Source organism: Molossus molossus, unplaced genomic scaffold, assembly GCF_014108415.1.
Source record: "Molossus molossus isolate mMolMol1 unplaced genomic scaffold, mMolMol1.p scaffold_m16_p_13, whole genome shotgun sequence".
NCBI lineage: Eukaryota > Metazoa > Chordata > Mammalia > Chiroptera > Molossidae > Molossus > Molossus molossus.
Genome location: NW_023425348.1, coordinates 53,232,866 through 53,255,248, shown reverse-complemented (window position 1 = coordinate 53,255,248; position 22,383 = coordinate 53,232,866). Strand labels below are relative to the sequence as shown.

At 40.1% G+C, this 22,383-nt stretch overlaps 1 protein-coding gene across 2 annotated transcripts in view; it reads left to right on the top strand.

Moving 5' to 3' along the window:
* Positions 1-22,383, top strand: part of SBF2 (SET binding factor 2) — a 417,243-nt gene that overhangs the window by 380,050 nt on the left and 14,810 nt on the right. For both annotated transcript variants that reach the window (XM_036258297.1, XM_036258299.1), the window contains 4 exons: positions 266-450; positions 3,470-3,646; positions 6,319-6,420; positions 7,156-7,341. In XM_036258297.1, coding sequence (XP_036114190.1) covers positions 266-450; positions 3,470-3,646; positions 6,319-6,420; positions 7,156-7,341 — 650 coding nt within the window. The remainder of the gene's footprint in view (positions 1-265; positions 451-3,469; positions 3,647-6,318; positions 6,421-7,155; positions 7,342-22,383) is intronic.

Below are 22,383 nucleotides of genomic sequence, written 5' to 3'. Positions count from 1 at the left end.
CTTCACCTCAAAATGCAATAGTGGGATTGACTTGGGTGACTTGTAGTCCTTCCACACCTAATCTTTATGGTTTTTGAAATGCTTATGGAATAATGCTTATACATTGCAAAGGTAAATGACAAATGACCAGTATGATCCCTGACCACCTAGATTAATTAACTTGCTTTTACTTCGAAAACTGTACCTACAGAGCATGCATCTTTTCCCAGCTCAGTGGCATTCCCATCTCAGATCACCTCACTAAATTATTCTGGCTTTTGTAAAGGTGTGTGGGCCAGTCTGCGCTCCAGCACTCGCCTGATCAGTTCTCCAACGTCCTTCATTGATGTTGGTGCCCGGCTGGCAGGCAAGGATCACTCGACCTCCTACAGTAACAGTGCCTACCTGCAAAACCAGCTCTTGAAACGCCAACCGGCTCTTTATATATTTGGTGAAAAGTCACAACTAAGGGTAAGATTTCTTTTTCTCACTTAGAAACTTTATGGATACTCGAAGGCCACTTATTAAACTTATCTCATAAACTGGCTTTCCTAGAATTTTTTTTCAGCATGGATTCTTAACCCGGAGTTAATAATCAATATCAAAAAATTTTAGCTCATTATATATGTATGTATGTGTGTGTAGGTATGTCTGCCTATACCTAGATAGATATGTATATCCACATATGCATGTTTATTAGCTATGAAAAGAAGCACTTTTTACATAATCATAAAAAGATCAGCATAAACATCAGGAATATTAGGACGTGTACATGCAAAAAATAAATAAAATAATAAGGCTTATCCAGCCTGTTTTTCCACTGTCTTAGTTCAGCCTCCACAGAACTCTATGCCTCTGGCAAACAGAAGGTTTTGTTGTTGAAACTATTGACAGAAAGCTGCCGGAGGTAGAAGAGTACAAGGAAGACTGTGGCCCTGCATACGGAAGGAGGGGAGAAAGCTATATTTGCTAAGTTGCATTTTTTTAAAACTTCACAAGGCTATATATACAGAGACACGTGTCCTAAGACATGCCAGAAAATTCAAATGATTAGATGCTAATAACCTTTATTTTTTAATTATGCTAAAGAGCTTCACCATGTTCAAGTCCCATAAATTATAAAGATAGTCTCTATTTCCAAAAGCAGCCGTAATTTCTCAATAATTAATGTTTTTGCAATTCGCCCATCACAAAATAAAGTTTCATTACTACTGACAGATGTGTGGGAAATAAAAGTATTTGTTAATTCAGAAATCCCCTCAAATTTTAGTCCTGTGCTCCACCAGTACTGGACAATGTAGACAGACCTTTAGTTGAACTGTGTACAGAGGCTGTGAGCAGGATCCCACATGCTTGGTCGTCAAGATGCCAGTGACTGAGTCATCTCTTCTGTGGCTTTGCTAGTTCTCCTCCCATTGCCTAGACTGCTTCAGTCCCCTGGTCACCAACCTGCAGGGTAGAAGGCAGGAAACTCTAGGTAATGCTCAGTTTTTAAATATGCACATGTGTCTTCTGATACAGCAGATATATTACATCCAGAAAATAGTTGGAACACCTTTCCACAGGAATCCAGGGTTGTGAGCACATTCTCCTTGGCACCAGTGTCGTTCCCAGAGTACACTTCCCACGCTCCAGACCGTGCTTGTGTGTGATCCGAATCACTCCCCAAGGCTCGTGTCTTAAACGCTTACCTCTGCCCTCCCCTTCGCACACGAGTCCTCAGGTTAACTGTGTGACTGTGCACGTGTGAGGAAGAAAGACCGGCCGCTGGGGCCCTTTCTCTCTTCCTCTGTCCCTTTCTTCTTTCTGTCTGTCTTTTCTTTCTGTTCTTTTATCAAAAAAGAATTATATTTTTAAAACATAATCTCACCATCCTGGCACAGCATTTATTAGGATTTTTGTACATTCCACCCAGGTTTTGCTCTCTGTTCACCTCATTGTGTCTGGAGCACGGGCCGCACCTGTGTGACGTGTGCCCGTTCCAGCCAGCAGTGCCCTGGAGTGTGGCTCCACACCTTCTCCAGCGCGGGAAGCAGGGAGGCCAGGGAGTGAGAGCAACTTACTCTGAAGAATCTTGAATTGGTCTTATTTGTCTTTTTAATTCACATACTTTAATACCTTACACTTAGTAACACATTTCTTATGACCTAATGGTGTGTCTCAGCACTATGGTTGGTGACTCCTGGTTTATAAGATAGTCAGACCTCGCTCTTTTGTAGTTGGGAATGGAGAGGAACCTAGTTTTTCTGGAAAGTAAACTATCTTTTATCTACTATAAGTTTTTTTAAAAAATTAATAGAAAAGAACCTATGTATATAGCCAAGTTCTTTATCTCAAACCGTAATATGTTCCCGTGTTGTATAACAGTCTTTATAATTATTTTAATCACTGCATAATGTTCCATATTGTTGGATGTTTCCATTTCTTTCTTTATCTTCTATATGTAAATCACAGTCACATTTTCAAGCATATAGTTTATTTTTAATTGAGATACAATTCTTATAGTCAATAGTGTTGAATACATTCACATTGTTGTACAACCAACCTCCAGAAAGCAGTTTTACTCTTAGAAAAGCAGATGATCCAGTCCAGTAGAGTCATTTGGGCAGAATGTGAGGAAAGTGGAAAGAATATGAGAAAATTAATTCATTCTTTAGCAACAGAAGTTAGAGAATTTTTAATTAAGTAATTAGATCAAAATAAAATATACAATTGGACCATCAGTTTAGCTTTCTTTAATTACAAATGCAACCTCACATAGAACAAATTCCATATTGATTAAAGCTATAAATGATAAAAGTATTTAAATAAATATAGATTGACATGTGTCATACTGAGTGAAAAAAAATATTGTCCCAAAGCTAGAAATCAACAAAGCTTTTCCTGTTACACTGTAGACAGTTTTTTATTTTGACTGTAAAAGAGGAACTACATGTTATAGTCTCAAGGCAGTGTGACAGTGATTTCTATTTCCTTCTCAGTGTTTATCTCCCCTTTTTTTTTCTATTTTTACAATGACTATTTTACTTGCTTAATAAGAAACAAATATGTGTGTGTCTACAAATTTTACTATGTAGAGTTCTGGAAACTTAGCCATACATTGCCTTTTAATTACAGTGTGCATCTTGAGGAGACTTGGATTAGTTTTGTATTAACCCTGCTGTCCGTGTATCACGGGTTCCTCTTTAGACCTCCAGGTTCATGACTTTGTAATTGGCTGATATCTGGCTCCCATCGGCTTCCAGCCTACCAGTAGTCTCTTTGCGTTCTCGGAACGACAGCCCCTAAGTCGAACCACTAGGCCTTACTGAATTTACTCTCCATCGGCACAGATACCTGAACCACACAAGGTGGACTTCTCTGAGCCATTGCAGCCTCTGCAGCTACTTGGCCTCGACTAACTGTATCATTTAAGCCTCGCCATGTTGAAATCATTGCTCTTTTACCTGTAGCACTTCATTTGCCTAATTCTCTGCATCTTTACCCACAGAGCTTTAAGTTAGAATTTGCTTTAAATTGTGAGTTTGTTCCTGTTGAATTTCATGACATCCGACAAGTGAAAGCCAGTTTTAAAAAGCTGATGAGGGCCTGTGTTCCAAGCACCATTCCTACGGACTCAGAAGTGACCTTCCTGAAAGCCCTGGGAGACTCCGAATGGTTTCCACAGGTAACGTCTGGAGCATCTGGTCTCTGAACTCCAGGATGTACGGAATTCATACTTGAGGGAAATGTTGTGTTCGCACTCCCTGACATGCTGCCTTTACGGAGCGCCCTCTGTAAAAGCCTTTCGGTTCTAGGAACCTGCGTGACACAGGAGATGAGGGGTAGCCTTCTTCCTCCCTGGGTGGTTATCACTCTGCAATTGAAAACTTGGTCTCCATTATTATTATCATCATTATTATTATATTTAGATGGAAATATAATCATTATTTTAGGATGGAAACATTTTTATATATAATAAAGTTAATCAACATATATTTTTAGGGCTCCCACTCTGCTGTGAACAGAGGGAGGGTCCAGGACAGATTTGATTTCTGAGGACTCCAAGAGCCTTTCTCTCGTCCTCTCTCACCTTCATTTATCTCTGCTGTTCATGGCTCTAGATTTTCCCCCAAACAGCCACCGAAGGCACATTGATGCCATGAAGCCTACCTAAGGTTTAGGGAAAAGCACATATCCACCCTCAGCTGAGTCAAGCTGGGGATGTTTGATTGAACTCTTACTGATCAATTAGGGAGCAGCAGGTACTCCCTCACACATGAAGGTGTTTATGACACGCAGGGTCAGACACTGATGCAGACCTTGACCAAGAGCATCTCCAGGACAGCCCTCAGCCTTGTCTGTAGGCCCCTGATGCTGGGACCGCCACTCCTCCCTGCACGAGCTCCCAGCCCCTCTCTCCCCTGACCACTCCTGCCTCCAAGCCTCCTGCCTCCCTGGAGGAGGAAAAAGAGTTGTTTCCCACAGTATATTGGACTAAAAGGCCAAAAAAAAAGGCCAGAAAATGGTGTGAGTACCAGGGCAGTAACTATTTTTAAAGGTACTTAAACTATAGAAAAATAGCCACATATGCAATTAATTATACATCTGTATCAGGGTATGAGTCCTGGCTGGGTAGAGCATCATCCCAATATGCCACGGTTGCCAGTTCAATCCCATGTCAGGGCACATACGTGAAACAACCAGTGAATGCATTGATGTCTCTCTCTCTCATCAATAAAAAAATAATAAATAATAAATAAATCTATATCAGGTATGTTAATTACTATTAAGGCTATTCAGGATCCTTTGAGTATCCATAGAGGAGTTGATCAATACTCCCTTCTTTCCCTAAGCTATGAGCCCCACCCCCAAACTGTCCCCACCACCCAGCCTATCTGCGTTTCTGGTACATTCTGTGTTCTGCTCCTTACTCCAGAGTAGATCCATACCAGAAGTTAGTGCCAAAAAACAAACAAACAAAAGTAGAGAACATTGATCTGCTTGAGATATTGGCATTTTAAAAGTTAGCTTAGACAAGTACTAAGTGCAAGAGACGTCAGCCTGGAAACTGCGGTCTTCCAGGGACAATGAGTGGGAGTTTCCCACTGCTGGAGAAGACGTGTACCTTGTTCCTGTGTTTAAAAGAGCCTAACTCCGTTTAAAATTCGGGAGTTTTCTGGTTTTGTTCAGGCTTGGATTCATTCTACAAATTATGTCAGGTGATGCTTAAAACAATTTTTAAAACTAGAATGTTGCACGTTTAGTTTGAAATCCATATGCTCTGCTCACACCCTGATTGTTCATTAGGGACTGTGAGCTCAATAAAAGCTGAGGACAGCCTGGCTGGTGTGGCTCAGTGGTTGAGCATCAACCCATACACCAGGAGGTCGCCGGTTCGATTCCAGGTCAGGGCACATGCCCAGGTTGTGTGCCAAATCCCCAGGGGGAGTGTGCAGGAGGCGGCTAATCGATGTTCTCTCTCATCGATGTTTCTAGCTCTCTCTCCCTCTCCCTTCCTCTCTCTCTAAAAATCAATAAAGAAAAAAAAACTGGCCCTGGCCAGTTTGGCTCAGCGGTTAAAGCATCGGCCTGCGGTCCGGAGAGACCCGGGTTCGGTTCCCGCTAAGGGCGCGTACTTCGGTTGCGGTTTGTCCCCGGCCCTGGTTGGTCATGCGGGTGGCAGCCACTCGGTGTGTCCCTTTCACATCGATGTTTCTCTCTCTCTCTCTCTCTCTCTCCCTCCTGCTCTATCTGAACAAAGAATGAAAAAGTGTCCTCGGGTGAGGATAAAAAAAAGAAAAAAAACTGAGCACAAACTTTTCTTCCCACTTAACACACAGTACAGACAAATAAGAGTGTCTTTTTTTTAAAGATATAACTCATTTACCATAGAATTCATCCTATTAAAGTGTACAATTCCGTGCTTGTTAGTACATTCACTAAGTTGTGCAATCATCCCCACTAAGTTCAGAAAAATTAGGAGTATCCAAAATAGAACGTACTACTTCATCATAGAAAAACGAATTTTAAGTTTAATAACTGTTGGGAAGGCTGCTTAGAATCTCTGTCTTTTGCACTCTGTGGAATTATAGCTATTTCACTTCAGGGGAAATTATTAAGATCAACTTATTTCATCATGTATCCCGTGAACACATTGTTTTTCAGTGTGCCTACTTTTAAAATGTTATTGTTTAATCTTGATTATGATGAAGAACTTTTAAGTATTTAAAACTTACGTGGCTCTTTTGTTCAAATACTTTATCCGTGACTTGTTTGGTTATTTAAGGTGGCAGCAAGTCTGTCTGTTCTTGGTGCCCAGAAGGCACCGGGTCTGACTGGCCTCCTCTCCTGTCTTAGCTTCACAGGGTAATGCAGCTGGCTGTGGTAGTGTCAGAAGTACTTGAGAATGGCTCCTCCGTTTTGGTCTGTTTGGAAGAAGGCTGGGACATCACCGCACAAGTAAACTATTACATATATTTTCATATATTTAGTTTTATATTTGGATGAATGTTTATTTCACTTAATTTGTTTTTAAATTCTGCAGGTGAACCTTTTGTATAATGACTAATGTGTTTGGACAGAAAAAGTCCTGTATTAAACACCCCCTGGTATTCATCAGAAAGCTCTGTGCCATGAGCTTCTAGGCCCTACAGAGCCTGGAGCTCTGGCCTGGGGTCTCAGTTTCCACACCACAGGTGTACTACGCAGGTGTGCAAAGGGAGCTTTGACCAGCAGTGTGGGATGTGGACCATCCTTCCAGGTTTTGTCGGTCCTTCCCCGGTTCTCTGTGAGCCCCTCCTTTACTCACTCCAGAGTGAAAAGGAAAGGTACAAAAATAAACTGTAGTGAGATGTCAATCTGTACCTGCCAAAAAGCAGCTACAGGGTTTGAACTGATCCTCTGGCCTCATTAATTATCCTAGGAGAAAGCCACAGCCGACAAACTGGCCAGGTAAGGATTGAAATCTGAATTCCCTGAAAGAAAACGTGTAACCAGAATGAATTTGACTTTTAATTTTTACTGGAAAGTTAACAGAATTAATTTGATTGGCTGTCCGGAGCAGTTAGTGAACAAATTTGTTCTCTAGGTAACTTTACTTATGAGTTAGCTATCATGAAAGGAAGTGTTTTGTCTTAGCAATAGGATTTTTTCAGGACTGAAAGTAATGAAGTATCCATCCTGCTTGTGCCCTAGGTGACATCCCTGGTTCAGTTACTCAGTGATCCCTTTTATAGGACACTTGAAGGCTTTCGGATGTTGGTTGAAAAAGAGTGGCTCTCTTTTGGTCATAAATTCAGTCAGCGGAGCAGCTTGACCCTCACCTGCCAGGGTAGTGGTTTTACTCCAGTCTTCCTACAGTTCTTAGACTGTGTGCACCAGGTGAGTAGAGCATGCTTCAGTTGACTTGATATGCGGAAAGGAAAGATCTAGCATTACTGAGCACTGCAGTGCCAAGCCAGGTACCTTCATGCCACAACTGATGGATTCAGCCCTAAGACTGACTGAGGTCTCAGCAGGGGATTCCTGGGGATAGAGAAGAAAAAGAACCAGTTGGTTTCTGAACCTAGGACAGCTGAGCTGGCTATTGGGCTGGCCCCCTAAGTGAAGTGGCCAGCACTCGAAATTACCATCTCCCAAGAAGAGGGGCAAACTTGGGCTTGTTCTCCAAGGAGATTTGACTTAGTGTTGGTAATCGCAGGGCCTAAAATCCAACATGTTGTCTTCCCAGTTTGGAAGGACTCACACTTTTGCTTGGAAATATAAGAAGTAGAGCCTAATCCCGAGAGAAAGAATCAGGGCCCAACCCGGCCAGCCTAGGAAGATGAGAACACTGGCTTGGTTCTACTGGGGGATGTAAGAGACCAGATAGAACCCAGATATATAATCCAGTCAAATCCAGTGGGAGCCGGGGTGGGGGAAATGTGGATGCAATCGGTTCCCTCCTGCCTTTATCTCAGGCACATCAGATAAAACTTCCTAATGGGGCCTTGGTCAGGATTGGGCTTGAAAATCAGATGGCACTGGGTTTGCAAGTTGAAGGCATTGGCACCAGTGGCTAAATTGGCCAACGGAAAACAGGGTTGACGTGTCCACCTTTGTTTCCTCTACACCACAACAATGAATGGGTTCTGGCACGTCAAACATGTCTGCCAGAACAGGGAACCTCTGAAATACATTGGTCTCAACCATGTGTCAGAGGGAAAGTGGGCATATTCAGGAACCAGAGCCGGAACCAGGTCCTTCTGAAGAGGCCAGGTTGGTGTATACTTACGTGGTTTTATTTATTTTTTTTACTCTATTAATTACTTGATCAGCTTTTTAATTCAGTACATAATTTTTAAATTTTGTTTAAAGTGTATAATTCAAAAGTTTTTAGTGCATTATTCAGAGTTGTGCAGTTATTACAATCAATTTGAGAACATTTTATCACTCCAAAAAGAAACTCTGTACCTGTTAGCAGTATTTTTCTATCCTTACCCCCCAGCCCCCAGCCCCCACCCCAAACCTACACACACACTCTGGTAGTTATGCTTTGATTGTTCCAATCTGCTTCTTAAAAGACTAATTGCGCCCTGCCAGTGTGGCTCAGTCCCATGGACTGAGAAGTCCCAGTTCAATTCCAGTTGGGGCACTTGCCCAGGTTGCGGGCTCAATCCCCAGTTGGGGGTGTGCAGGAGGCAGCCGAGTGATGTTTCTCTCACACATCGATGTTTCCCTCTCTCCCTCCCTTCTTCTCTCTGTAAAAAAATCAATTTAAAAAAGACCGATTGAATGATTTTGATTGATTCTTTCTGAGCAACATCTGGAGATGCTAGTCACAAGGTTGAGTTTATACTTTTAAACTCACATCCAGTGGTATACAGCAGGTCCTCTAATAATGTCATTTCGTTCAATGTCATTTCATTATAACATTGACGAGAGAAAAAAAGAATCAGTTCCCAGCCAGGGCCACTCTCTGTGATTTGCATGATCTCCTCAGTCTTGCATGAGTTTTCTCTGAAGACTCCAGTTTCCTCCCACATCCCCAAAATGTTCACATGAGGGAATTGGCATGTCTGCATTGTCTGAGTGAGTATGGGTGTGAGTGGCCCTGTGGTGGAGGTTGGCCTATCCTCAGTGGGTGCCCCGTCTTGCACCATGGGCTGCTGGGATGGTTCTGGTCACCTTCAACCCTGAACTAGAATAAGTGGGTTGGAAAATAATTATCCTTCTTGTTTTTATTAATCTTTCCTAAATACATGTATAGCTCACATTTATTCAATGGTTAATGTTAGAAGTGTTTTGGGTCTTTATTTAGAAGTTTGGTGATGTTTATGTGACCAGAAATATGCTATAGAAACTTAATTCCTGTTTGTATCAATGAGCTTATGGGAAAATTGGTTTCATTACATGACCTTTCACTTTAAGTCACAGTTTCCAAGAACCTATTGACAGTGTTAAGTGAGGACTTACTGAATCTTTTTCTGCGGCCTTTTTATTCATACTTATTTTGGCAAATAGATGAGGGAGAAGTTTGGAGACCATTGTCTCTGAAACAAAAAGCTCTACTGAGACCAAAGGAGAGGAGCAAGCACCTCTTACCACTTGCAAGTAGGTGTAAGCCTATGGGTTCTTCATGAAAGCACTTCTTATCTTGCTCATTGTCTCCTTGTGCTTACCAAATGTACTGGACTGTTCCCTCCCTCCATGCCTATACCCACTACTTCTAACAGTGATTACCAATATTTATTGCCTGGCTGGTGTGGCTCCAGTGGTGGAGCGCCGACCCATGCACCAAGAGGTCACCGGTTTGATTCCCAGTCAGAGCATATGCCCAGGTTGTGGGCCTGATCCCCAGTGTGGGGCATGTAGGAGGCTGGCCAATCACTGTTCTCTCTCATTAATGTTTTGTCTCTCTCCCTCTCCCTTCCTCTCTCTCTAAACATCAATAAAGAAAAAATATATATTTTTTTAACAAAATGGAATTTAAGAAGTATTCAGCTGATCCTCAGATGTCAGGAAGAAGAAAACAAAGATTTTAGAATCATGATGTATTATACTTAGAACCAGGTTAAAAAATAATAAAAATACTTTATAAAATCTGAAAAAATAGAACCAAGTGAAGACAAAAAGTAAAATGGCAGATTTAAGCCCTAACATAGCAATAATTACATTAAGTGGAAATGGTCTAAATATATCATAACCTAATTGTATGCTATTTTTAAGAAACTCACCTCAAATATAAAAGTATTGTTTATACAAGTTTTATTTATAATAGCAGAAAGGGAACAAAATGTCCTACGATGGGTGAGCGGCTAAACAAACTGGTACGTCCATACCATGGAACGCAACTCAACAAGAGAAAAGGAATGAGTGGTTGTTACATGCAGCAACTTGAATGGATCACAAGAGTGTTATGTTGAGTGAAAAAACAAAAAGCCATCTCAAATAGTCACACACTATATAACTCCATTTATATAGAAAATTCTCAAAATGACAAGAATATAGAGCTGGAGAATAAATTATTGTTTTCCAGAGGTTAGAGATAATGGGAGGAAGGGAATGGGTGTGACTAGAAAGGGGTGCACGCCCCTCATTTGGTGAACAGATGAAACATTCAGGTATATTCGTACAAAGAAACACTATTCAACAAGCAAAAGGAATGAAATAGTAATATATACAAAAACATGGATGAGCCCTGGCCGGTTTGGCTCAGCGGTTAGAGCGTCGGCCTGCGGTCCAGAGAGACCTGGGTTCGGTTCCCACTAAGGGCGCGTACCTCGGTTGCAGTTTGTCCCCAGTCCTGGTTGGTCGTGCGGTGGCAGCCACTCGATGTGTCCCTTTCATGTCGATGTTTCCCTCTCTCTCTCTCTCTCCCTCCCACTCTATCTGAACCAAATATCAAAAAAATGTCCTTGGGTGAGGATTAAAAAAAAAAACAAAACATGGATGAATCTTAAAATCATTTTGGTTGTGAAAAAAAACGGGTAAAAAAGACTATACACTGGATGATTTCACTTATAGGAAATTCTACTAAACGCAAAACCACAGTTACAGGAAACAGATGACTAGTGGTCAGGGGAGGGGATCGACCACAGAGGGTCATGGACAGACTTTTCAGGATGAGGGAACTGCTCTGTACCTTGATTGTGGTGGTTACATAACTGTACACAGTGACCAGAACTAGGAACATTTTATTATATGTAAATTATACTTTGATGAACTTGAAAGGTGTTTTTTTTTGTTTGTTTTTTAATCCTCACCGGAGGATATTTTTCTATTTATCTTCAGATAGAGTGGGAGGTAGGGAGGGAGGGAGAGAGAGAGAAACATCCACTTGAGAGGGACACATTGACTGGTTGCCTCCCTCACGACCCCGACCAGGGCTGGGACTAACTGCAGCCGAGGTACGTGCCCTTGCCCGGAATCGAACCCAAAACTCATTGGTCCGCGGGCCAACACTCTACCACTGAGCCAAACTGGCCAGGCTGAAAGGTGTTTTTAATTAGTAAGTCCAACGTGTCAGTAAACTGAATTTTCAGAAAAACAAAACAGCAACTATTTAGTTTCTGCGGAGAAAAGCTTGTCAGTCTAGTGCCCAGAGTATTTATAAGCCTGATTCCTGCTTTCTGGAAACAGCCGGAATGAGTCCAGGGAAATCCCAACTAAGTGTGCACATTCTTACCTCTGCCATGCCTTTTTAGTCTTAGTCCTCATCATTGACCCAGTTGGGTCTAGTTTTCCCAAGTCCAGAGGTTATCAGGTTTGGTTTTGGGGGAGGACAGCCTCTTGCTGGCAAGAAGTGAATCACATGAGGCCTCCCAGCGCCTCTACAGACTTATAACCAGTCCTCATTTTTAGCTCTCATTTCACCCCTATATATGTTACTCAGCACTTGGGTTCTGAGTTCTGAGCCTTTCTAGGTTTATAGGGAAACTGTTACCCTCTCAAATCATTTCATCCTACAGAGACATCCCAATGTGGGTTCTCATTTTCTGTCACTTAACTGCTATTCTTCCATTTTCCATCTTTCAAAAATTTACTAAATTTTCTTGGCCTGCTACTATCTCCCCTCCCATTCTCCCTACTTCGTTTGGCTTTTTACTTTTTAAAAAAATTTTTCCACCCTGGCAGATGTGGCTCAGTTGGTTGGGGATCATCTCATACACCAAAAGGTTGCAGGTTCGATTCCCAGTTGGTGCGCATACAGGAGGCAACCCGATCAAAGTATCTCTCTCACATTGACATTTATCTGTCTCTCTCTCTCTCCCTTCCTTTCTCTCTAAAATCAATTTAAAAAAATTTTTTAATTCATTTTGTTTAATTGAGGGTGAGTTGTAGGGGACTGAGTTTGTATGGCTGAATTTGGCTTAAGTTAAATACACTATTAACTATGTTAAATATCCATGTTCAACTTGCAGGATTCTGCATACCCAGTCAGCAAAAGAATCCACTCACAATCAATAAGAGATGGTTCTCATACAAGACATAACTGTCTTAGCAGATGGGAACGTCATTGTGTCCCAAAGGTGGGTGGGTATGGGAGTGATCCAGAAAGTTGGAAAGTCGCCTGTGTTCTGTGAGTACCTCTTAAGGGTGTGAACAGAGCACTTGAACATAAAGTAAAATGAAGTACTCAATTATATTTCTATTATCTTTAGAATACATTTCAGTAGATGCTAAAACTACATCAAGTTAAGTTATATAAAATAACTTGGGCTATATGTTTAATTTCTGGTAACTTTATTTTAAATAAGGACTTAAAGTTCAAATGTTCTATGTAAACCAGTTCTGAAATTGAAAACAGTTTGACTTTTAATGAAAGCTCAATCATTTCTAAGTGAATGCTTCACAAACTAGAAAATAATATTGTTCAGGGTCTAAAGACCCCTTTTGTATGATTTCAGATCTACTTGTACCACATTAAGAATGTGTCTGAACCCTCCTTTGACCTAGTTCCTCACACGTAATAAGCTGAGGGCAGACAAGTCATGGCAAAGTGAGCCTGTGACCTTAACTGCAGTATCTTAAGAGTGCATGGCTATGATAGGAATCAGCTTTGGTGAAGCAAATTATTTTGTGCTGAAAAGGGATTGTTTGTTCATTCAAACACAGGAGATTCTAGAAGACTATGGTTGGCAAATTGTGCTTCTGTCTCTAGCTGACTTAATTATAAGGCGGTGTTTCATCATCAACTTCACACTGGTTTTAGGCGGTAGAAAATGCCTCCTTTGAATGCCTTTCCAGTGAGCACTAGTGCTTTATGTGACTCTGGCTTTTGCCAGACAATTCAAATTGGTGCTATCCTCAGTCTCTCAGTGGCACAGAACAGAGCCAGGCCCAACAACATTTAGAAAATAAGTGTGAAATTACGCAGCAGAAGGGAAACTTTCCCAGGTGGAATGTGTTCACCACTGTTAACCATTTCTAACATGCTGAATACCAAAAGGCAGTCCATGGAAATATGCCCAGACTTGTGCATTGGTGCTAATAAGAGTTACAAAGAAAACAGATGAAGCATTGACCTTAAATTAGAACTGCCTCATCATATAAAAAGCCATTGTTTACGCCAGTATATCCAGGTGTCAGATGAATTATAAATGCTGGATCACTGTTTCATAATAGCAACATCTGGCAGATTTTTTTGTTACTTTTAAAAGAAATTGGCTTAACTCAAATGATATCATTACAGGCTGCTTCCTCTTCTTAAAATAGTTGAACCAAATTCAAAAGGAAAATACATCCAAAGTACAAAAATGAATTTTTGCCTACAATTTCTTTTAAAAATATAATGCCAAGGAAGAAAATATGTATAATATGAATGAAAACATGAAGTATAAGAAAGTATCTCCTTTATTTCAGCATTGGAATAAATCTTTGAGGACATCTTAGAACTTTTTCATTATTTCCCATTTTGAGGAAAACAAATAACAGTTATAACTTTGCCTTTGAAGTTTATTCAGATTGTAAATTGACTCACTGTGGTCTGGCTTTGTAGTATGACCCTCCCCACAGTTACCATGTACCAAAACTGTGATCCATCCCATTCCAAAGACAAAAGTTGTTTTACTTTTTAAAGATATGAGCTTCCCTTGTGAGCACATGTGTGAGAGCTAAGCTACCCTCACATAGGTTGGTTACTCTAAAATGTATCCATTAATATTGGCAAAATAACTGCAGCTAATGGATTCATGATATATCCAAGGGTTTGGTGTCTGCCTGCTTCCCACTCAACTGAAAACTGGCAAAAATTGACGTAATCCAAGCTATTTTATAGCAAAACAATTTTGCATTAATGCTTTTACTATATGAGCCATAAAGTAAATCTGAGTTTGTATATCAGTTTCATTTACTAATTTATAACTTTAACAAATTTTAACTTCTCTGTGCTTCAGTTTATATATGTCTATATCTATATATATATATTGATATATAGTATATATATATGATTTAAAATCTTATGTAAAGGTACACAATTGATTTTGTTAAAACTTAATCTGTGAGCCCTGGCCAGTTTGGCTCAGCGGTTAGAGCATCGGCCTGCGGTCCTGAGAGACCCGGGTTCAGTTCCCGCTAAGGGCACGTACCTCGGTTGCAGTTTGTCCCCGGCCCTGGTTGGTCTTGCGGGTGGCAGCCACTCGATGTGTCTCTTTCACGTCAATGTTTCTCTCTCTCTCTCTCTCTCTCTCTCCCCCCCACTCTCCCTCTCCCTCTCCCTCTCCCTCTCTCCCTCCCACTCTACCTGAACAAAAAGTGGAAAAATGTCCTCGGGTGAGGATAAAAAAAAAACTTAATCTGTGAAATAACAAAAACTAATATTAGCTACTTATTTTTCTAGGGCGTGTCTAGAACATTAATACCATTCTACATAGGAGCTCTTACAGCTTAATATTTGTAATTCCTGAAAGCAAATCCAATTTTAACTTATTATATTCTAATCCCAACACATTGATCTATCCTGGGATTTGAGTCATAGCTTATTTAATGGGCCTTTAAATTTTACAAACTACTTAATGGCCCATGGGCAAAAAAATAAGACTCTATAGATTTATATTTCTCCAAATTCCATTTCAGATTCTCTCTCATAAATAAGTAAAATTGGCAGATTTCACTCCATAATGGAAAATAAAACTAAAATGCCTCACATAGCTTAGTCTTTTTAATCTGTTTATTTTTATCTTCATTGAGATACATACAAAATTATTTTGAACAACAGAATTCAGATGATACCTAAGATAGGCCTAAAACTCTGTTTATCAACGTACTTTGGGAAATGCTTATATAGAATTAGTTTTTTGGTTGAGATGGCTATTATTCCCAATTCTACATAATATTTTAAGGCTAAATTTATTTGAAGCAGACTTGCCTTTAGGCCCCAAAAATCTTGTGGCCAACTTAAAAAGATTAATTAAATTGATAAACCTCTAGCCAGACTCATCAAAGAAGAAGACACAAATTATCAATATTAGAAATGAGAAAAATCACATCTCTACAGGTTCTATATGTATTAAAATGACTGTAAGGGAATATTGTGAACAATTTGTGCCGAAGAAATCAACAGTTTGGTGAAATGGACAGATTCCTTGAATAACATAAACTGCCACACTCAACTCAAGAAAAAATACATAGCTTGCATAGGCATATTAAGGAAATTTAAATTGTAGTTAAAACATTTTCATGCTGAAAACTTCAGGCCCAAGTGGCTTCACTGGCAAGTTCTACCAAGTATTTAAGGAAGAAATAACAGCAGTTCTACAAAAAAACTCTTCCAGAACAGGAAGCAAGGGACTGCTACCCAGCCCAGTCTGTGAGACCAGCATGACTCTGGCCTGATGAAGACAGAGAAAGAAAATGATATACCAGTATCCCTGAGTATCATAGGTTCAGATTTTCTAAACAAAAACTTAGCAAATCAAATCCATATAAGTCATGTATTTAAAAGATAATATACCATGGTCAAGTGGGATTTATCCCAGGAATGCATGTTGGTTTCACATTTGAAATCAATTGATGTAATTCACCATATTAAGAAATTTAAAAATAAAAGCCATATAGTTATCTGAATAAATGCAGAAAAAGCATGTGACAAAATATAACATTCATTTCCTATAAAAATTCTCAGGATACCTAGAATAGAAGGGAACTTGCAAACTATAGATAATATCTCTTTTTGAACCCTACAGCTAACATTCTGAAAGACAGAATGCTCTGCCCCTGAGGTCAGGAACAAGACACGGACATCTGCTTCATCACTTCTGCTCAATATTGTGCTAATGTTCCTAGCCATGGGTAAGGCAAGAAAACGATAGTAATAGAGACATCCACATTAGAGAGGAAGAAATACAACTATCTTATTCCCAAACAGCATGATTATTTATGGAATCTACAAAAAAAATTAACCATTGGAATATTAGGATTTAAAAATCATTACCATTTACAATAATATCAAAGAACATGAAAGAAATCTAATAAAATATGTTAAAGACCTGGACACCGAAAACTACAAAACATTATCGAGAGAAATTAAAGACTTAAATGAATCAGGAGATACCTCTTGTTCATGGGTCAGAAGACTTAATATTGTTGAAATGTCACTCTCCCCAAATTGACCTAAAAATGCAATGTAATCACAGTCAAACACCTAGGAGGCCATTTTGTAGAAACTGACAAGCTAATGCTAAAATCCATGTGGAAGTGCAGAGGATCCAGGTATCAGAAACAACCGAAAGAGAAAATGGGGGGACTAGCACTGTCTGATTTTAAGACGTTTTATAAATCTATAGTAGTCAAGACTGTGTGATAATTGGTGTAAAGTTAGACATATAGATCAATGAAACAGAATAGAGTCCAGAAATAGTCCCACACATATATGATATATGGAAAATTGATTTTTTTATGAAGGTATAAAAGCAATCAGTAGCAAAAGGATAGTCTTTTCAACAAATGGTGCCAGACGATTGGATTTCCAGATACAAAAAATAATAATAATCCATTCCTAGCACCAATATAAAAATTAATTCAAGAGTGATCATAGACCTAAATGTAAGATCTAATACCATAAAACTTTTAGAAGAAAATATAGGAAGAAATCTTTGTGAACCTTGGGTTAGGCAAGGATATCTTAGATTCAATACCAAAAGCATGATCCATAAAAGAAATTGATAAACTAGACTTTTTAAAAAGTGTTAACTTCAAAAATCACTGTTAAGAAAATGGAAAGAAGAATCACATAGTGGAAGAAAATATTTGTAAATGATGTATGTTCTCAAAACTTAATAATAGGAAAGCAGCCAGCCGATTTTTCTTATGGGAAAAATATGTGTCCTTCACCAAAGATATACACATGGAAAATGAGCAAATGAAAAGATACTTGACATCATTCATCATTATGAAATGCAAATTAAAATCACAATGAGATACTACTACATACCTATTTTAATGGCTAACTTTTTTTAACTGACTACCACCAATGTTGACAAGGATGTGAAGGAATTGCAACTCTAACACTGCTGATGGAAATATAAAATTGTACAACCATGTGGGAAAACAGTCTGGTCATTTCTTAAAAAGGTATACATACCTACTTCCATATGACTCAGCATTTCATTCCTAGGAAGTTATGCAAGAGAATTAAAGCTCATGTCCTACAAAGAATTGTACATAACTGTTCATAGCAGCTTTAAATGTAATAACCAAAAATCTAGAAGCAACCCACTGTCTATTCACAGGAGAATGAATAAACAAATGGTGGTATATCCATACAATGGAATACTACTTAGCTCTAAAAAGGAATTAACTAATGATAATATGGATACATCTTGAATAATTATGCTTAGCGGGAAAAGGCAGTCAAAAGGAGTACATACTTAAGATTCCACTTATATAAAGTAAATACAAATTAATATGCAGAGACAAAAAACAAATCAGTAGTTGCTTGAAGAGGAAGTTGCAGGAGGAGGCAGAAAGGGCACAAGGAAACTTTTAGGAGTTACAGGTTCATTATCTTGATTGTGGTAATGGTTTCACAGGTATATAGATATGTCAAAACTTATCAAGTTGTACACTTTAAATATGTGCAGCTTGCTGTATGTCCATTATACCTCGCCAGAGGAAAAGGAAGCCTGTGGACTGTGCCCTTGGGAAGCCACTGTGATGCAGTACTGCAGAAGAGTCTAGGGTCCCATTTACAAGGAGGAAAAGAAACCAATGAACTGGACAAACTGAGTCCCTGGGATGTGTAACTAATGGAGAAAGTGTAATTTTTCTTTCTTACTGGAAAACTAAGCACCATATTTTATCTTATGAATGCAATTAGGTCTTCATTATTGTGATAGAAAGACATTTCAGAAAATTCCTTGTTTCTTAATGTCAGATTCCAAATGTGGTATTTAAGAATTCATCAGCCCAGAGCTCAGGTCAATCTGATTTTCTTTTTTTTTTTTTTGAGAAATTCTCACATGCTTGTTGCTTAAACTGTTGCTAAAAAGTAAAAAAAAAAAAAAGGAAGAAAGAAAGAACAACAACAAAAATAAAAACAAAATTGCTCAGCATCTTTTCTTCCTCTTCAAATAGACCTAATAATTAACCTAATAAAGTTTGGGGGCAGATTATATTTCAGCTCCAAGCATTAGCATCTACAGGTGTCATTGTGACACACGGATGCGCACGCGCACACACACACACATACACACACACACAGGCTTCTGCTCCCAAGTTCAGGGTTTGTGGTGAGGCCACTCAGTACAATGGGCTGTGAAAGCATTTTTCCACTTATAGAGGAGTTTTGCTTCCAGTCCCAGCATGTGATCTCCCTGAAATGCCTGTAAGTTCAACTTAAGGTCATATCCACTGTCATTTCCATTCTACTTTACCGCAGAAGTGGATCTTAAAAATTATATTCTTCTATATATTAAATGTCAGAATAGTCAAGGAAAGATACAGATATGTGTAAGGCAAGTGGTTTCTGTGGCGAATGGTTGTTAGAGAAATGTTTTGTTATTCTGGGGCTTTGTTTAATAAAAGTTTTTAAACGTGTTTTTAGGGTCTGCTGTGGACTGGATTAGTGGAAATACTCTGAACTCTTCTCCCAGAAGCAGTGAGCCAGGGGGCTGGCCTATGACTCCTGAGGTTTATTTCAAGGGCTGTTGGGGCAGGGTTGTTCTTGGAGCTCACCCTGCCTAAGCACATTGCAGATTTCTGTTCCCTGAGACTCAAGATGGTAGGGAACAAAGTTCTATCTTCCTGGGCCTGTCCCTTTCTCGTCCTGCCACCCCCTCTCCGTTACGTGTGTGCTGGTCCCTTGGAGTGGCGCTATTGCTTTCTAACCAGGAGCTCAGACTAGAGATCTTCGCATAGCCTTAAAGGACAGGTCACGAGGGAAAGTGTGGGAAACTTCAGATCTGCACAGTGCTTCAGAAAGGAGCCAGGAACCCCTGAGAACCAGGCCCAGTGGAGCGTCACACCAGGGCCATGTCTTCTGTGTGCATTTGTACCCACAGGGACAAGTGTCTGAAAGAGGATCATTGTTCTAGAGAGCATGGTTGATATTTGAGCCAAAGACGCAGAGGGCTAACAAAGCAACGAAAGAAAGCTATTTTTAAAAATTGTATTTTCCATTTTAGAATTGGAAGAAAGTATTACTAATTATAATAACCACTTAACATGAACTTATATTTATGCCCAATTATAATGCTGCAGAATAACTGTTGACATTAAATATGTATGAGATTAACTTATGTTTTATTTAATTATAGCTGTAAGCTCTTCAAATATGCTGAAACTTTATAATTAATTCCTCACATAACATAATCACAGGAAACCCATGTTGTCTATTTCTTTCACTTACACTGATGAGAAAATGCATATACATAATGCATATGCTTACAGTTCTAAAAAGCCTGGACAGTGGCATTCTGTGAGCTCTTCAGAGCCGTGTCACAGCTGTCCCGTGGGAAGCTGCCCTGTCCCGTGGAGCCTGATGCACCAGGAAGGGTAGCAGCTCAAGTCAGGAAAGCAGCTCCTTTGCATAAGAGTAAGACCTTCTTCAGTCTTCCTAAAGTCCATTTCATTTTGTATCACTTACCAGTTAAAATTTCACTTCAATAAAAAAGTGTTGGAGAAAGAAAAAACATTTAATCACAGAAAACTAGGTTTCTGCCTTTGTGATAAATCAATGATACCTGGATTATGCCTTTAAATTCCCACCGATCCATTGGGCAATCCGCATATTACAAACCTGCTCACTTTGGCTGACCGAGTGTGGGTCCACATACCAAGTTAAACTTGGAGAGAAAGCCGGCTCCTGGCCAGCCTGTCCCTGGCGTTCATTTAAAACAGCTTTTAAGCAAGCACAATAATGATGGGAACTTATCTCAAGTAAACAAAATTCTCTAACTGGTCATGAGAAATTGTTTGAACAATACACAGGTGAGACTTCTGGGCGGATTGGAGTGTCACCAGGTCACTAGCCTACCTCTGCCAACATGAGCTGGCTCCACAGAGTCTGCATGGAGCTTGCCTGAAGTCGCTGCAGTCCGGGACAGGTCCCAGCTCTGCCTTGCTCCCTCCTTTATCGTCCCTTTATCTTTATGACTGTGTCCAGTGATCTCACTGATGAAAAGGTTCAAAGGCATGAGCTCCTCCCCCTTCCCTTGGCAGAACGTATCTTTCTATTTTATCTTCGCTTCTTTCTATCCCTCCTCATTCCCATGCTTGTTCCCTATTTCTGGGCCCTAGTCTTGTTCATTTTTGCTTTCCCAGGGCCTTATTCTCTTAGCTCTCAACTCTCTCTACAATGTGTTCTCTCTGCATTGGCTCCTTCTACGTTGCCTTCGGACAGGCACACATTTCTTTTGTCCAGAAAAGCTCCCTTTCTGTCTCTCTAAATGACCTTCTCTCCTCTCACCTTTCACTGCCAGACTTCTGTCAGTACAGTTTTTACCGTCGTGTGACATGCTGTTAACCACACGTGCCTGTCAGGTGCCTCGCACAGCGAGAGGTAGTGAATGGCCAGCCCTTGGAGCCGAACAAGCCAGGGTTAACATTGGGCTCACCAGTTACTGCTGAATGACCTTGGGTAAACTCCTTAATCTTTCTCATCCTCAGCTTCCTTGTTTGTAAAGTGGGAATAAAAATTACTATCTTCAGAGGATCCGAATAGACATTTTTCCAAAGAAGACATATAGATGGCCACTAGATATGTGAAAAGGTGCTCAACATCACTAATCATCAGGGAAATGCAAATCAAAACCACAAGGAGATATTACCCCATCCCTGTTAGGACAGCTTTTATAAAAATGACAAGAGGAGCCCTGGCCAGTTTGGCTCAGTGGTTAGAGCGTCGGCCCACAGACCAGAGAGTCCGGGTTCAGTTCCCGCTAAGAGCACATACCTCAGTTGCAGTTTGTTCCCGGCCCTGGTTGGAGTCGGGTGGGTGGCAGCCAGTCGCTGTGTCTCTCTCACATCGATGTTTCTCTCTCTCTTCCTCCCTCTTTCCCTCCCTATCTGAAGATAAATGCAAAAATGTCCTTGGGTGAGGATAAAAAAAAAAAATGACAAGAGGTAACAATTGTTGGTGACGGTGTGGAGAAAAGGGATATAAATAGTGGGATATAAATTGGAAACAGTATGGTGGTTTCTCAAAAAACTGGAAGTGACTATATGATCCAGCAATCCCGCTCCTGGATATATATTTGAGGGAATGAAATCACGCTCTCAAAGAGATACTTGTGCCCCATGTTCACTGCAGTTTTCACAAAAGCCAAGATATGGAAACAGCCTAAGTGTCCATCTATGGATGATGGGTAAGAAAAGGTTACATATGTAAACAGTGAAATGTTACTCAGCCAGGAGGAAATAAGGAAATGTCTCCATTTGCAACAATTTAAGGACATTAGTTAAACGAAATAAGTCACAGAAAGATGAATACTGTATGATCTCACTTGTATGTGAAATCTGAAAAAGCCAGACACTTTGGAACAGGGCCGAATGGTAGCTGCCAGGATCTGGGGGTAAGGGGCATAAGGAGATGTTGGTCAAGGGGTAAAAACTTCCAGTTATAAGAGGTCCTGGAGAGCCAGCGTGCAGCACAATGACTATCGTTAACAATACTGTATTCCTTGAAAGTTTCTAAGAGGGAAGACAAATGTTCTCACCCCTAAAAAATAATTATTGTTACGTGAGGTGATGGAGGGGCTAACTATAACCCTCTTGTGGTCATCATTTCACAATAGACATGTATATCAAATTATCATCTTTACACCTTCAATTTACATACAGTGTTGTATGTCAGTTATATCTCAGTAAAGTCAGAAAAAGTAGTGCCTGTCCTGCATTGTTGTTATGGAGATCAAATGAGATTATGTTTCTCGCAACCTCGGGCCTAGTGTCTGGCACATACCAGGGGCTGGAAGGGCCCCCTTCCACCTCGCTCATGGTAGGGAT